Source organism: Mesitornis unicolor, unplaced genomic scaffold (assembly GCF_000695765.1).
Source record: "Mesitornis unicolor isolate BGI_N332 unplaced genomic scaffold, ASM69576v1 scaffold6599, whole genome shotgun sequence".
Lineage (NCBI taxonomy): Eukaryota > Metazoa > Chordata > Aves > Mesitornithiformes > Mesitornithidae > Mesitornis > Mesitornis unicolor.
In genome coordinates, this window is record NW_010205153.1 from 44051 (window position 1) to 62414 (window position 18364).

Sequence of the window (18364 nt, forward strand, 5' to 3'; positions counted from 1 at the left end):
GAATTAACTTTTTCTGTGGAATTACTGGAAAGCAGAGAACTCCTGAAGTCATGCTGTACTTCCCAGTTTTCTGTTTTCCATACAAGCAATTTCATTGCCTCAGCAGCAAGTAAGAACAGTTGAGGGGGAAGTGCACAATTACAGATGAGAAAAGGAGGCTCACCGGCAGTGTGTGCTGACATGTGGTCTGTGTTATGGAAAAAAGTTGATGAAATCTCAACTAGAATGTGGTCTGTGTCTTGATTTACATTCCCTTCCCTTCCAGAAACAGTTTCTAATATAGAAAGGTCACGTTCTGCTCTCAGATGTCTCTATGTAGAGCCCATGAGACTCTGGAGAAGCATACTTAAGATGTGAGGCGATAAATGTATAATACAAGGTATTCTGAAGCCATAGTAGCTACTTGTCCAAAGTCTCTACAGTTGCCATCATTTAATCCCAGTAATTTGTAAAACATTTTAAGATTCCTTAAATATAAAAGGCATGGTATTGTAACTGAGTTTAGTCCTACCAAAAGCCGGTTTCCCCTTGTAGAATCCCTCCTCTCTCTTCTGTTTTCTTTTTCTTTTTTTTTTTTGTTTTCATTTGGGATGGTAGTGGAAGGATGGAGGCTGATGCTTAAAGTGTATGTGGAAACAGTGAGCCAGTGTGAGTCATCCTAACAGGTAACACTGTGCTAATGGCATAATCTTTTCTAGCTTATGCTAGATATTGGGAAAAGGAAAATTCTGTGGATAGAGTTGAAAGAGAAGGATGATCGATACAGAGTTATTTTTATTTTTTTAATTATTTTAATACCATTTGGCAAATACGTTTTGCCTTTCTGTTTGTTTTAGTTGGCTTTCAGCCTGCTTACTTTAAGGAGAAACTGGAAGCATCTTCAAAGCCAATCATATTTTTAAGGTGGATTTATTTTCTCATACATGTTTTTTAAAGCACCTTTTAAAATGTTTCTTTACAAATGTCTCTCACTAGGGAGGAAAAAGAGTATTTTTATTACCGCTCAAAGAAAATTATAGTGTTCTTAGTCTGTTTGTACACTCCCTCTGAAACAAAAGGCACATCCTTGTTTTAAGATTTCAGACTGTGTAGATTTATGGAAGTTTGCATCAAACCTCCTTTTATAGGAATTACCAATGAGCTTGCCTGGGCTTTCTTCACTGACAGCGTAGTGATTGCATGGAGCATTTAAACCAGGAGGCTTTGCATGTTGTAAAGTCTTAATCTTTGAACAAACAGCGTTGATAAGAAATGATGTATTTCAGTGGAGACAGAGCCTTACTGGGAAGATTAACATTAGCTTTTTGCTTTACTTAGTTCCTTATGGTGTTAGTCCAAAGCTTGACATGTCTCTGTTCCAAAGCAGCCCAGGATTCTTAAGTAGTGATATCATCAGGGAGAGGAGATAAAGATCCACTGAACTCATGTGCTGAGGCTAGTAACAATGTGGCAGAAGTTAAAATTTAAACAGCTTTCATTCTTCTTTGTTTGATTTTCACACTGCAAACTAAATTATTTTCTTATCTGATTGAAAAAGTTATGCGTGGTGGTGGTGCCTGCTTCATTTTTTGCATCTTGAGAGAACATTAAATGCTAAATCTTTCTACATCAAAGGAAACTAATTACATATATCGTGAAATTGATCTATTCTGTGTTCAGATCTTTATAGCTGAATTCAGCTGGAAAAGTGTATTTTATCTTTAAAGACTGCAAAATTAGTGTCTAAGGTGTAGTGGTTACCAGCAAGACACAGAAGTGAAAAGTCACTTGTCTTAAATCTCCTACTTCTTTTGAAAATTTCAGTCATGATGTTCTTATCTATTTTTGCCATTTACTTTCTCTCATGTGGTAAAAACTAGTGACACAAGTAGGTATATACTTGATTTAGTATTCTTATCTCCTGGAACAAGTAATAGAAAGGACTCAACAGAAGAAGGACCTTTGTAAATCTCACGCTATCTCACAGGCTTTTAATGAGTTCCCTGCCTGCTTAGAGGAATTCTTATTTTCAACCTGCAGATTGACAATTACTGTCGAAATAATAACTTCAATACTTTGAAGTATGTTTATTGTTGATCACTGAATGATTTGTCAGAGTAATCTGAATATAGTCCGTGTAAAAAGTAAGCATCTGGTTACATTTTTCTAAAAGAGCACAATGCTATTAATATATACTAGCAAAAATGAGTTTGTTAAACAATTATGTGTAGGATTGGCTTCTTTAGGGCAAGTGAGATAATTTGTAATCTTTTAAAAACTACATTTCCACATAATATTTGAAGTCTTGCCTGTTTCTTTTAAAGATGGTATCAAGTTCATGGAACTGATGTTACTCTGAGTGTTTCCATCTGAGTGTTAAGCTTTTCAAAATTACCTTGCTTTCCCTGAAGTCCTTGATGCACAGACAGAGTCCTGCAGAGTGGTGTTTTTCAGTGCCTGCTGTTATTTGAGTCCAATTCAGTTCAGGTATTGTTTCTTTATTGACCAGTAGTATGTGGGAATGCTTTTTCAAAACAAAAATATTATCCTGCAGTAGGAGCAAAGCATTTAGATGATGAACTTAAGAAAAAATAATCTCATGCTTACTATCAAATCTTACATGGTAACCCTTGGTAGGCTTCACTTTTCAGCATGGGTGGCTTGCTTTGCAGTTCTCTACACTGCAATCCTCTTAATCTCAACAGAACTACACACAAGAAAAGCAGATACTTACAGTAGTAACTCTTTAGTAGATACAGCTTTTGGCCTTACGTTACAAAGTCTGTAAAGGTGATTTGACTCCTGACTGGGAAGAATAGGCTTTGCTACCAAGTACAATGGTAGAAGTAGTGTTCCACAGTATATGTGATATTTCAAACAAGGAGTTTTTAATAAACTCTTGTGTATTTGAAGTTTACTCACTCCCCAAACAGTCAGAATTCAGCATTTTCTCTTGTGTAGACATTAAGTGACACACCACAGGCAGAGTTAATGGAAAGAAGCAGTTTCCTGATCAAGTTAGCATGTTTTAAAATCCCTATAGACATTTCTAACTCCAGCTTCTCTTAAAAATAAATAAACAAATAAAAGCAATGTACAACAAACTGCCTGTGTGTCAGGCTGCATACTTCATAGACTAGGTGGTTCTTTGAGAGATTACTGTTCAGAAATATTTGCAATGTTTTTTAGGTTTTCATTCCTTAAGCTGATGTCAAACAAAGGAGCAGTAGTTCATCTCACCTTCCTTGCTTAAGCAGTTTCTTTCTTACCTTTGGTTCCTTTCTTTTTTAAAATTACTATACTATAAAAAGAAATGTGAAGTAAAATGTGTGTTATAATGATATCTTTCTTCAAGGGCTGAACAGGACAAAAACAACCTTAAAATGAGAGGAATATTTATAAGCTGTAGGTTTTAGTGGCCTGTAAGTCCATTCCTGTAATTAACATATTCATATACATTTGAGGTCTGTGATCTCAAGTAGTACGTGTGAATTTCGGTGGGATGAGCAAGAAGTAAATTTAGGATTGATGTATCAGCATAACTAGTAGAATTCTTCTGCTGACATGTCATGTGGTACCTTGCAATTAGTTGTGTTACATCTTCATCGGATATTGTTCAGAAACTGCATTAGCAGTTACTTACTCAGAATCATATTATGCAAAAAAGTGTCCAAGAACCTTCAATCTTTATGGGGTTTTTCGCCAACATTCGTTACTAAGATTTTGTAAATTAAGTCGATTCATCATGGCTGGACACTGCTCTGTGCTAGCTCACACAGTTAAGCAATTAAAATGCCCGGCTTTTCAGCCCAACAGATTTTCATGAAAAAGGACAGATTTTTTTTATTTTTAGTGTGTTATTTTTGCCGGACACCAGCATAACTTATGTACTTTTACCTTCAAAAGTGAAACGAAAGAGCAGAGAGTTTTAAGTTTTCTTTATGGTAGTAGAAGTACTATAATGTGTCTCAAGAAAAGACTGAGTCTATCTGAAGTAAGATTTGGTAACTTGATTTCTCTGGTTCACATTACACTGTGAAAAGAAGCTGTTCACCTCCCAGTCTAAATCATTTTCCTTTTACCAGCTGGAGAAGATCAGAATAAAATGGACCCATCCCTTTTCTCAGTCCCTGGTGGTGATGATGATCCAGCATTTGTTTTTCATTCAAACCACATGTTGAATAAGTGAAAAGGAGGAAATAATGCTGGTCATAGGTCAGGTGCAACACAGAGTTTATACAGATTTATTTTCTTTGTAGCATCTGCTGTCCTGCATTTAAAGCCGTTGAATGTTGTTCTGCTTCCAGTTATTTTAGGGCAGGTTTTCTTAAATAGTGACATTTCAGGTTTTGGCACTGGCCAGGCATTCAGCCTTCAGAGCTGCAGAAGCAGCCTGATTCTGCAGATGATAACTGCAGCAGACTGGCTCTTTAAAGTTTAAAATCCCTCGTGATCTCATAGGGTGGAAGCTGACCCTCTTTGTTTCTGGCCTCAAATAAAGACAAAGCCAAAAAAGAACCTGGAAAAGTATTAGGATGATTCTGGGGAGCTGGGGTTAAGAATTTCTCAGTTTATCACTACTTGGACACGTAGGGGAGAATGAGGAGGAGGGAGCACAAATTTACTGTAATCTACAAATGTAAATTTAATTTTTAAGCAGATATAGACTATGAGCTAAAGGTTTCCGTTTTCTTATAATAAGTTACATGTGGATTTAATTTATCCTCCATTAGAAGTAGTGCAGCGCTCATTGCTTATGGTTGAAGAAGAGTCAGGAAAAGTGACTGTATATATCAATATCAGCTTTATTTGTTGTCCTTATTACTCAAACACTTCTGGTAGTGTTTTTACAGCTCTGACTAAATTATGAATGATGTCCTGTTGGTTCAGAATTTGAAGGCAGTAATTTCAAATTGTCTTGAATATGCCAGCCAACCAAAACTCAACATGCATTTAGAGCAGCTATTTTGCAGATTAGTAGCTAATATTTTTTTCTTTTTTTCTTATCACTACAATTTAAGCTAAGTTTTCTTCAACTTGCCAGCATTATAAAATATATTAGGATTAGAATTAATAGCTTACTATATGATAAATTAAGTTTTACAAGATCCAAGTTGCAGAAAAGGGAAATCTTAAATGGGCATAAGGGGGGTGGGAAGAAAAAAAAACCCCAGCAATCGTCACAATAAAAGTAATTAAGCACTGGAGGAGCTTGCCAACAGTGGCCATGCATCTCCATCATTAAAGGTTTTTAAAACTTGAGTAGACAAGGCTCTGAGCAATTTGATCTAACTTTGAAGTGAGCCTTGCTTTGGGCTGGAGGTTGGACTCGATGACCTTTGGAGGGCTCTTGCAATCTAAATTTTTCTAAATTTAAACGACCAAAAATAAGTCTGAGCTGTACAAAGGACTGGACATATTGGAAGGGAAAAAAGTCCTCATGCCCTTTCTGTTCTTCAGAGTTCTAAACGTGCCTTTTTAAAATACAGAGGGAATGCAGTGGGAACCGTGAGACTGAATATCAAATGTCACACCAGAGACTTGAGTACCCAGATTATGCACAAATATTTTAACAGATACTTTATATGACCAGTGAGGAATTTTTGAATTAGATTTTTGTAATTAGAATAATTTCAGATTGCTTTTTTTTTTTTAGCTTGATGATCACGTCTTTAGCCTCATTTAATATGACTGTGAGTGATTTTTTTTGCTCTTTTGCTTTTCTTTTCCTATTTCTGTTAGGAATAGGAGGCCTGCAAGACTTTGTGCTGAAGTCTGCAACACTGTCAACATCGCCAGCTTGTCCACCATTTACCCCTCTCAACTTTGAAGCTACCCCGATTGTGCGGGTCGCTGTTGAACCGAAACATCCAAGTAAGTTTCAAGGAGAATGGGGATGATAACGCAAATTCAATGTGGTAGCAATGTGACTTCCCACCCTTAGTGATCTGACTGGTTTATGATCTACCCACTGAACCAGAGCCTGACCCAATATAAAACGAATATATTTGTTGCCTAGAGGGCTATACTTTATTGTCTGTGTGAATTCTTCTAGCTGGGTAGTTCATGTCTCAGTAGGTCAGGAGATACCTTATTGTGCCCTTTATGCTCATACTTAGCTGTTCCACAAGAAAGACAGTATGTGGTTCTAAAGGTTCACTGTTCCTTTTCTGTGAAGGTAAGTATATCTTTGGGTTTTTCACTTCTACTGACATTCTTTTATGCTATGTCATTAAACTCGTGGTTCATATTTGCAGTACTAATTGATTTCTCCCCTCCCCACTCCAACCAGAGTGTAGTATCTGGCTATATTTGTAATCTCTGGCTATATTTGACTTTCAGCCCAAATTTCCATTTTTTGTGTAGTGCTAGAATCAAAATAACTGGCTTTCTGTTCAGTTACAAAATACTCTAAGGTTACATGGTTTTTAGAAAGTGATTGGGCAGCTAAGCTGCTATTTGTCCTGTGTGTTTGAATAGCAGATAATCATATATTGTACATCCTGCATTTGTTAAAGCAGTTTTGAAAGTATTGGAAATTACTGGTTCTACTGACTGTGGAATTAAGTTGGAAATGTTAGAGGAATGTGATTCTAGAACTACTGACCAATTTTGAGGTATTTTTTTTTTCTTGAAGGAAATGAAGCTGTATCATTCTCACACTATTCCTTAGTTTCTCCTCTCTGGTCACTTCTGCATCTATGGTTTGAACCAAATTTGTTAGAGGGACAGAAGCCTCAAAGATGTTTGCTCTGTTTTGTTTTGTTTTTTGTTACACTTGCAAAAGTTTCCTGAAAATCAGCTGCTCCTTGCAATAACAGGAAGACAAACAAAATTTGGCCATTGCGGGCTCAGCTTGAAAGCAATCAATTGTCCAGCAAGCTGCCTTTAGTCTTGAGGTGGGCTGAACACTTTGTCACATAAGAGTGCCGTGGATTTCCGCAGCAAACCTAACTTCAAAACTATCTACTTCTTTGAAAAAAATACTCAAATAAATACAAATTATTTCCCTATGTGTATTTTATAAAGTTACTGCATGTCCTCACATTCATGTCAACATCTTCCTGTATGATTACCATAAGCTGTAAAAGAAAAAAACAAATACACAAACAAACAACCCCAAACCAACTACGCATCCCTCTCAGTGGGTTTAAATGCAGAAGACAAGGTTGAAAGTCTTTGTTCAACTGTGCTGGCCACGTGAACTAACACTGTGGTTTTTCCACTTTTTATTTATGTCTGGTTTTCAAGGATACTTTTGTATTATACTTTTACAAGCTTAGCATTAAATATACAATATCATATTTCTTTTAATAGTCTTCAAGAGAATGAGAAGTTTAATGTCACTCTTCCTTCGGAATATGAATATGTATTCCTGGAAAGCCTGTGGGTATTCTTTACCCCATATGTAAAATAAGAAAAAGGAATAATAATTAATTTTAAAAAATTGTATTAATTATGAAAGGCTGCTGACATGAGGTGTTTATGCATAGCTTTGATGTAATCTAGCCAAATTTGACTCAGCTGTGGTTCTTCAGTCTCCATTAACTTTAAGGCAGCTCTTTCTAAACACCTTCATTTTAGGGACAGCTGTGTTTTGTTTCACTGAAAAGCTCTCACATTCCAAATTTTTCCCCTTATCAGGTTGCAATAGCATTAAAGCTTTTCAGTGGCTTCCAGCTAGTTTAAATCCTTCCTGTGCTTCATTTGCTCTTATGCCTTCTAATTAATCCATATGGAATTGGAATAATTTTTGCTTTTATTTTAATAAAGTTAACATGTTGTTATTTCTCATTTTGTGGCATTTTAAACATTAGCAATTTCCACGTTGCTACACTTGCCCATGAAAAATTGCAAAGAAATACAATTATTTACTGAAATATTACTTCAAACAGTTGTAATAAATAAGGTTATATCTCTTGATAATTTGTAAAAATGGGTGAAATCCTCAAATTTTCAATCATTTCATATCAATAACATTTTTTTAATTATTATTTGTTTCAAGCTGTTTATGAGCTGTATCTGTAGTTAATTGTATGTAGGAAGCAAGATAACATAGTCATAGTCAACACAGTCAATAGTTAGCTTGGTGTACTAAACCTATTGTAAAACTACACAGAACAGGAATGTGCAATCCATTCAAATGTGTACCATGGTTATGATTGTGTCACATGAATTTTATCATCATTACATGAATTCTTGGTGACAAATTGTGAGTATAGCTTTTGTCTTTATTTGCTGCCTTTAAACTATACTGCTCTTTGTGACTCAAAAGCAGAAATTTGCCCACAGAAGGATCTCAGAACTTAGCTGAAGGTTTTTGAGTATTCCTAAAATACGCATTTGTGTTTAGACTTCCACAAAAATGAGTGTTATTGTTTTTCTTTTTAACTATATTCTACCTCTTCAGTATTTCTTTGTTAATAATGCCTTATTTTGCCAGGTGACATGCCTCAGCTGGTCAGAGGAATGAAGCTTTTAAACCAGGCTGATCCGTGTGTCCAAGTTTTAATCCAGGAGACAGGAGAGCATGTGCTGGTGACAGCAGGAGAAGTTCATCTTCAGCGCTGCTTGGATGACCTGAAAGAAAGGTTAGAGGGGCAAGGAGGAAAAAATGTTTTTAGTTCAGTAGTTGTCTGTTGTACTTCTCTGTCAGATGCATATCTTTGATTTATGTCCTGGTAAAATAGAAGCTTCATCCGTCACCAGATTTTTACCATTGGATCATAAATGTCCCTTTTTGTATCCGTAAAATTACCTGCAGTTGGGCAGAAGCCACTAGCTCATCACTTTTGTATGTCTTACCATTTTACCAGTGGTAGGAATGTTTCATTTCCAAAGTTGTTCCTGGGAAGGCTATTTTCCAGATCGGATGGGAAGCTCTCAACATCCCAGTATCTTCAGCTGGGTTAAATCCTGCAAATCCTGTATTTGAACAAATGCTGATTATGTGCACTTAATAAACGTCCATTTCAGAGTTCTAAAAAAACTAGGGTTTTGCCATGGTGCCATTGGCAATTTTCATCCCCTGTGATTACAGTAAACAGCTAAAATAGCATACAGGATATTTTGAAATCATGACGTTGTATTTGAAGATAAAACAGGTGATCCTTTATGAATAGAGATGTTTATTAGATATATGAAAGAGCTAACAAATCTGGCACTTTCTAGCTACGTAGTAAAATAACACATTGGCATACCCAAAGATGTGAAGCTTTTACTTTCAGAGCATTTTAATCACTAGTAATTAATTTCCCTCATTTTGTGAAATACCCTTTTAAATGTCGTAAATTTTTTCTGCAGAGTACTCACTTCAAGACAAATAATTAATAAATACAAACCAATCTAAAAAACCCTGACAATAGCATTGCTGCGAACGATACAGCAGTTCCTTAATAATCACACTTCAACACTTTTATAAATGCCAATACAACCGTATTGTTGAACCTTCTGTCATTCTGTCTTATTATATCTGCTGTGCTTGGTTTTTCCTAAATTCCAACGCAGGTTTTCTTCATGGTGTAGGGTATTTCCCAACTTAGTTTAAAAGAAAAAAAGAAAGATTTTTGGGTTCTATCTTTCAACTCTTAGTCCCAAATAATTTCTGTAAAAAAATACTTGTGCCTTAGCAAAGCAGACTAAAAATTAGTTATAGCTAAACAGTCTGAACTGCATTGGTAAGATTTTTCCCTTTCTTTTAGTGTGGAAAAAGAGCAAAATCTTCACCTACTGTCTCATACCCCATTTTACTTTGTGCTTTTTTGGTCCTTTAAAGGCAGGGATCGAATTTAACCTTTCATGATTAGTCCACAAATAAGATTCATCCAAATCGTTAAAAATTTGTTTGTTTTCTTCCGTTAGGAAATTTTATTATCTTTGAGAGTCTTCCTATATGGACTCTTCTAACAAACTGAAAAGTGTTTAATGACCTGAAATAATAGGGTTTTCTGGTATAGAACTGATGGTTTAATTTCAGTCTGTTGTTAATGGTCAATTTATTTTAATTATCTCCCATAGTTTCTTGTGTTTATGTTTTAGTTTTGTGTGAAGCTGTACTCACATAAGTACATTTATATTTTAAAAAAAAGCACTTAATTTTCATTGAAGCTGTACAATAGAAGGTTACTTGGGATGTGTGAGGGAGAGGGATTGTGTTTTGCTTTATAGCAGAGAAAAGTCTGCTGCTAATGACAGGTCTATACATGAAATAATTATCTGGCATAATTCTATAATGAGTATGTCTCTCTGGTGATACTTGGATTAGCTGTTTCACTTGAAATTTGTTTGCTTCCTCAAGCCAACTTAAAGGCATTTCCATGCAGGCAATCACTGAATTTTACCTCCAGAATGGTGCCTTGTGTATTAACATCTGTTACAAGATCAAAATTCTTTAGGTTTGCAAGGAGAATGGTGGTGAAGGCTTCCACCAGCTAATCACAGTGAGAAGTCACCAGGGGCTTTTTTCCTCTACATTAATCCTCCTCCTGCTTCTGTGCTGCAGTGCCAGTTTTGTGCACATGGGCAGCACAATATTGTGCACAGATTTTAATTTGCTCTGACAGAAGTATGGAGAAAATGGGAGTATCAGCTTCTGAAGGGCTCCGAGCTGCAGAGAAGGCATTTGATCTGAACCCACAAGGTTGCAGAATCTTGTGGCTCTGCACTCCTTTATGAAAGCATTTTCAGCTTACCCAGTGCTTCATCTTTTCAGAGCACCTCACTGTAAAAGCAGTGCTGGTACTGTGTACTGGTTCAAATAGGGTGTCCATCTTGCTCAGTATCACATCTCCAGCAGCGTGACCTAGAGCAGGTGTCTGGTGAGGAGTAAAAACAAAGGAACCATAATGCTCACCTGGACCTTAATTGTTTTCAGTTCAGAGCCTGTTGTGGTTTGTCATCAGTTAATCCTGATCAATCTTGCCCATGTCGCTCATGATTTTGTAGACTGTTGTATCCTTGAACAGTTGTAGGCTGTTGTATCCTTGAACCATCTGAAGACTACTTGTACTTTCATACTTTTTATCATCCTTATTCTCATTTTCTTCTAGTTCTATTGTATCTCGTTTGAGGGAAGAGAACAACAGCACATAGTTGCCAAGATAGGGTTGAAACAGTGATTTATGCAGAGGCACCACAAAGCTTTTTCTTTTATATATTTTTCAGCTCATTTCCAAATCTTTCTGAAGACCTAAAAGTCAAAATTTCATTTTTTAAATAGATAATGCTTTAAAGAGTTTGTTTGAAGTGCATTATCTAGTGATCTGTGTTGCAGTCAGATTTATTCATGAACATATGCTCCACGTTAAGGTCGTTGCCCTGACTTCCCCCCACCTCTAGTTTAAAGGTATTTTTGAAATGTTAAACTAATTTTTAAACTTAATTTTATAGGTTTGCAAAGGTACAGATTAGCGTATCAGCACCTATTATACCATTCCGAGAGACAATAACAAGACCTCCAAAAGTTGATATGGTGAATGAAGAAATAGGAAAACAGCAGAAAGTTGCTGTCATACACCAAACAAAAGAGGACCAAAATAAAATCCCTGAAGGAATTCAGGTCGATTCAGATGGGCTCGTTACAATATCTACTCCAAATAAACAAGCTACTCTCAGTGTAAGAGCAATGCCACTTCCTGAGGAGGTGACTCGTCTTCTTGAAGAAAACAGTGACTTAATTCGAACTATGGAGCAACTCAACACATCTCTGAATGAAGACAAAAAAACCCATGAGATAAATCAGAAGACTCTTGATAGGATCAAGGAATTCAAACAAAAGTTGGAGCAAAATCTGCAGGGAAGAAAGTGGAGAAATGCTGTCGATCAAATCTGGTCATTTGGACCACGGAAGTGTGGGCCTAATATTTTGTTACATAATTTTGAGGGCTATAAAAGGTCTGTGTGGCAGTGCCTTGGGAATGCTGTGAAACAAGTAAGTAAATACAGAGACTTTGACAACAGCATAGTAAGTGGATTTCAGCTAGCTACACTTTCAGGCCCCATGTGTGAAGAACCCCTCATGGGTGTTTGTTTTACCGTGGAAAAATGGGAAATGAATAAAGTTGGAGAGATGCTGTCAACGAGCAGTCAGGATTCAGGGGGATGTGATGCCATAGAAAATAAACAAAACGAAGACACTACGCCAACGAGCAGTTGCACTGATGAAGTTTGCAGTGACAGTGAACACCAGGACAGTGGTGAAAGTGTTCCAAAATCGCCTGAGAAAATTAGTAAACACAAGGGAGAAGTTTCACTTGCAGATTGTTATGGTCCCTTCTCTGGACAGCTGATTGCCACCATGAAGGAAGCTTGTCGTTACGCCTTGCAAGCAAAACCACAGAGGCTTATGGCAGCGATGTACACGTGTGAAATTATGGCTACCGCAGAAGTTTTAGGTAAGACAGACAAAATAAACCTTTGTGAGGAATTTGCTTTGCGAGTTCCAAGGTGAGATTTTATAAATTAGACTGAATCAGAAAGTATAGTTTGTTTAAAAGTTTTGTCACAAGTTTTTTGTAGTTCTCCAGTAGATTTGTACAATGACTCTCTGATGCCTGTGGTATTTATACTACTGTGAATGGAAATGTAGCATTATTCTTACTCATCTGAAACATATGCTTAAATAACAGTGCTGTACTTTTTTGGAAATGCATGACACAAAATGTTGTCTTTTTATGAAAATGTTATGATATCAGCTTCAGTAAACAGGAATATCAGTATTGGGCCTCTTAATTAAGTATTAGCTCCATGAAGAGATGAGGAAACCTGTCCTGTTTGTAAAATGAGTGTAGAATCTTAGTTAATATAATATATATAATATATATATCAATATAGGAGTACAATCAGGAAAAAGAGAGAATCTTAAATTATTGTTACAGTCCAGTTGGCAGACTTTTCTTTTTTGGTAGCATCTATATCCTTCTGGTGTGCAAGTTGCTCTCGTTGCAAACCCAGTGCATACCAAATTTGTGTCACTTATATTACCTTACCACTTACACCTACTTAAACTTGTTTTTATGACCTACTTACAACACCTCTTAACTTACCCTAACATTTGTTTTTGGAGTTTTCTATGGGAGTTACTTAAATGCTGAATCTGATTCGATGCACAAAGATTTTCTTTAAAACTGACTTCCATTGCGTTTAAGCTGTCAGCAGATTTACTCGCTACTCCTGACAGAAGTTATAGTATATCCCACGTACAATAATGAAAGATTTGGTTATTGTAAAAACCTCAGCTGTTGTGCACACAAGCATAATGACTGCAGCAGTGCTACAAAACAAACTGGTCTGAAGAGCAGAAATTTACAATTGTATGTAGTGAAAAGAAATGCCTTTGAGCAATTGTTCTGTACAGATGCATGATCCTGTTCTGTTCTGGAGGTACTCTTTAGTAGCCCTGGTAAAAGGTGTCCTGCCTTAAGCTTAACAGCACATTATCTTAAACACCACCTTACCAAGACATAGAACATCTGCATTTTTAAACTATCTTTAATTATTTTTTAGCATATAAGAATGCTTATCAAAATTAGACTTTGCATTGTTACACGTAATTGTTCCAGGAGCACATTAGCACAATACCTCTGAATCTCTTCATCTAACTGTAAGCTAGATACCTATTTTCAAACCACAAAACCACTGTATAAATTGCTGGTTTTGAAAATGCCCACTACCAAAAAGGCATGATTATTTATAGTGATGTAATTAACATGTATTGGCTCATCAGTTGTGCCATAAAACCAAATGGAAACATGGCTTTCTAATGCATACATATATATATGTATATATATTTAATGAGTGTAATTTAGGACTCAGACATGCAAGCAAATTAGTCCAGTCTAATGAATGTGAGTTGTGTGATAATAACCGTGGACATGTACTTGGTTCATTACAAATTCATGGGTTTAATTTTTATTATGGAAGTGTAAGCTCATAAATTGCATCCTCATTAGGGAAGTGAAGAGCATACATGCTGCCCATTCAGACCTGGCAGTTGGCTCATGATAAACAACTGGCTTCTGTAACTTTAATTCTCTCAGTTGCTTTTCCATGTATTGATACCCAGTTGAGTTTAATGTATTTTCATATTAACTTACTGTTTCTGAGACACTAGCTTCTGCGGAAGCTACTTCTTTCATGTTCATTGTCTCCATATATAAAGCTTTTTATGCCAGACTTTTCTGACAATGAGAACAAACTGAACTGGAGCTGAGGAGAGGAGCAGGGAAAGAGGAACACAGAGATGTGTTGCAAGCTTGTGCACGTCCAATGTAACGGCCTTGGGTTTAGGTTTCAGTCCCACCCACGTACACCCAGGAAGTTATACTTTGAGCATCTTACTGCTGCAGTTAGTTCACTAGAATAAACCCATTTTTTACACACTCTTGCTTTATGGAGGTTCTGTGTAAACTCCCAAAAGCTGAAGAGTGTTCTGAACTAGTACCACATGTTTAATTATTGTTAGTTTTTGTCTTTTGATATTCCCACCTTTTGAGCTCTTCTTCCCTTCTCTCATTTGTGTTCTGGAGACTGAAAGCTAGACTGTCTTTTCATGTTGCTCTTGCCAGTGAAACTTAGTTGGGAAAGAACTTTACCGAACTCTGTTGTAGCTTTTGGTTTTGGATTTTAATAGCAATTCTTATGTCTTTATTTTTTAAAAAATAATGTTCATTTATAGTAGAATATTTATAGTAAAGTTCAATTTATAGTATTATCTCTGGCTCAGTTGTTTAAGTGAAAACAAGCAGTATCCAAAACAGAAGAGCAGCTCCTCCTTCCCTGTTTGCCAAGTTTATGGTGTCCTCTGGGCTCTTGCAGTTTTGATCTTGTCCTTCCACACTGTTTCTTTCCAGGATGAAGCTTCAATTTTTTTAGTGTGCAGGGAATCCTGAAATTGTTTAGCATTTTCACTTGAGGTACTGGAGTATCCTTTACTAAAGTGGTGAACAGGACTTTACTATTTTTAAGTAGCTGGACTTAATACATCTATTACACATAGATTTGTTCTGTATGTTGCAGCACCTTGAAGCTGTTGTTGAAGCAGTATCATATTTTCAAAATAAATACCTTTCACTATTTTGAATAGGAAAATCTTGTAGACTTTCTTAGTGATTGATGCTGCTAAATCCGTTCAACTAATTAGTGTGGAGGTGGAACCAGTATTTCCTCAGTATGCTGCAGTCTACCCATAGTGGTAGAACTGGAGACCTTGTGTAACTTCCTAGTGATAGCATTAACTGAGACAATACTTCTGACTGCTTGGATGAAATACATGTAGCTAGAAACCATTTAGTAAGCTATAAATTGTCTTCTGGCTTTTATGTTTTCAAAGAATAATCTTCAGTGAATTATGGCCATAAAATATGTGCATCTAAAGTGCTTTGTGGTAAATGTTACCTTGCTTATCTCATTAATATGCATGCAAAGTTTTCTAAGTCCTACTTAAAACAATCAGTAAAATAAATATTTTGAATGATAACATTAATAACCTATAAAGTGGTTTTGAACTTACTTGCTTTAATAAATGGCTTTAATATATACTGTGTGGTGTATACACCGTATACATACAGTGACAGTGATGTGATGCTCTTTTGCAATGTGTATGGTTAAGCTTGCATTTTAAAGCAGCATTTACTGAATCGTGGGCTGTGCTGTGATGTGACTCTTTTATATCTGAGGATTTTCGAGACTCCCTGAAATTTCCATAGACTTGAAATGGCTTAGTTATGTTAACAAAGGCTATACATGCATGGCAAACTCAGTGACTTATCTTCAGAGTTCCTTGATATTTTTGTGGTTTTAAATATAGAATCTTAAAGTGTTTCTTCAGTTTCCTCACGAGCAATAAGACGACCACTGTGCACAGTAAAAGTGAAGTTCAGTCAGAGGAACAGTGAGGAGGTCCTGGTAAGGGCACGAGCAGATAAAATGATCAGTGATGGTAGAAAGAACACTTCAACCCACATTTTATTAGAGAGCTCTGAACTCTGAAATGGTTGGTGCTGAACTGATGCTCCATTACCTGCATCTGACAGGAAGATGTAACTATAGTAGCTGTGTGCTTGTGCTGAATTTCCTGAACGCAGACGGGATTCTGTATTTAAAAAATAAAGGCAAATAAAATCACTCTAACATCTCCTCTGGTTTCCCACAAAAGGCTCACAGTATATGTGAAAATCAATGTACGTGGCTATTGTCTTATTAATCATCTTTCTGTCAAGTCAGAATAGGTGGCGTGTACTATGCAGTAACGTGTATTTCTAATTATTTCCAGTAAGAGTCAGTTTTGCCCACATTTTAAAAGGTAACAGTATGCATTCGTGTTTTTTCAGGGCAATATAATATAAAATATTTGAACCCTCTTAGAAATTGATGTAAATTTGTTTTTCACTACAAGTTGCTTTTAAAGTTAATTTGTACATCTAATACTTACTAACTGTTCACATTTGTAAGTGAAGGAATCCCTAAAACATTTTCAGTGCTTAGGTTTTCTGGTGATTTTATTATCTTGATGAATGCAAATGTATTTGCTAGTTTTTGTCTGGAGAATACTTAAGCAGTAAGTTTGCAAAAGCATTTTAAAAAATTAATGCCTACTGTAAAGTTGAACATGGGCGTTTTCACAGCTACTTTCATGATATATGCACTGTATTTCAGTGGATTGAATATTAATTTGGAAAAGAAAATAAAAATTATCCATTATTAACTTAAGCCTGAATTAATTAAAAAACTAATAGAACGCATTAAACATAATAAATATGTAATATTTCAGATAAATAAGTTTTCTGTGATTAGAATAGCACTTCAGTGTCTGGAACAGGTACCAGTTAGGGATATGGTGATCCAAAGAAGCTTCCAAAGGTAGCTGAGAAATTATTCCTGAAACACAGTAATATTTCTTAACAATGTTTCTCAAATATTTGATTGTAAGAAATAAAGCAAGTTAGGCACATAATCTGACAAACTGCCTTTTAAAAAACAGCTGTATGATTGTATAAAATGCACTTACTACAATTATCTAGATCCGTACAGTAGTATTGATTTATTAAAATGTTACTCATATGGTTCTGCACAGTGTACGACAGAATTTGTTGTTTGTTTGAATTTAATGGGCCCACGTAATTGATCCTCTTGCAGGGAAGAATTTTAGCCCAAGAAATTACAGATTTTACTTAATGCTGAAGTCTCCTAAATGAATATTTATGTCTTGTCTTTCTCTTCATGATGCAGAATATAAATATATTGGTGAACTCATCGAAATTTTGTCTTTGCAGGTCGTGTGTATGCTGTCTTGTCCAAAAGAGAAGGCCGCGTGTTACAAGAGGAGATGAAAGAGGGGACGGATGTATTTATTATTAAGGCAGTCCTGCCAGTAGCAGAAAGCTTTGGTTTTGCTGATGAAATCAGGAAGAGGACGAGTGGCCTGGCCAGTCCGCAGCTGGTGTTCAGCCACTGGGAGGTAAAAATATCTATTCACTCCATCTGTTTTGGTGATCTCTTTCCTGTAGATGTGGCAGACTGGAATAATAAGCGGAAAAGGTTAAGTTTTGGTCAAGACATTTGACTAATTCCTTTTTGAAATGAAGAGGGGAAAAAAATAGCTTAATCTTAGTCTTATTTGCTTTTATAGATACGTTGTTCAGAAATGTATTTCTGTTTTGTTTAGATGGGATGCTTTTTTATTTCAATAGAAAGCAAGCCCTTCACAAATGAAACTGATTCTTCATAAATGTGTTTTCCTGACTTTTATGTGCCTTTTTTTAATGAGTTCTCTGGTAAACTTGTTTAGGGAGTGGAAAAAAAAACCACAGCAAGCACACCTCCCCAACCTATCACTAATAGGAAATGAAACAACAGATCTAATGGATGTGAAAGTTAGCCTTTTAGAGGTTAGCAGACACCTAAGACTTTTTTGTCCTTATATAATCCAATTTGACATATATTTTCATACTTAAAGGCAAAGGGAATAGATTTCATTCTTTCAAAATTAAATCTGGCGATAGTAAGTGGAGGTGTCCTCAAAATCATCCCCTTTGGTCATCTTTGTCTCTTAAATGAAGAGGTGAAAGTGAAGGTGTAAAGGAAATATGCAGGTGGGAAAGCTGGTAAGGAGTGTCCAGCGCAGAGCCACAAAGATGATGGAGGGAGTGGAGCATCTCCCTTATGAGGAGTGGCTGAGGGAGCTGGGGCTCTTTAGCTTGGAGCAGAGGAGACTGAGGGGTGACCTCAGTCATGTTTATAAATTTATAAAGGGCGAGTGTCAGGAGGAAGGAGCCAGGCTCTTCTCAGTGATAGCAAATGAGAGGACAAGGGGCAATGGGAGCAAACTGGAGCAAGCTGGAGCACAGGAGGTTCAACCTGAACACGAGGAAAAACTTTTTTACTGTAA

At 36.3% G+C, this 18364-nt stretch overlaps 1 protein-coding gene across 2 annotated transcripts in view; it reads left to right on the forward strand.

Annotated features, from left to right (window-relative positions):
- EFTUD1 (elongation factor Tu GTP binding domain containing 1) overlaps window positions 1–18364 on the forward strand; it is a 75345-nt gene that overhangs the window by 43660 nt on the left and 13321 nt on the right. For both annotated transcript variants that reach the window (XM_010191282.1, XM_010191283.1), the window contains 4 exons: window positions 5722–5853; window positions 8423–8570; window positions 11368–12371; window positions 17250–17434. In XM_010191282.1, coding sequence (XP_010189584.1) covers window positions 5722–5853; window positions 8423–8570; window positions 11368–12371; window positions 17250–17434 — 1469 coding nt within the window. The remainder of the gene's footprint in view (window positions 1–5721; window positions 5854–8422; window positions 8571–11367; window positions 12372–17249; window positions 17435–18364) is intronic.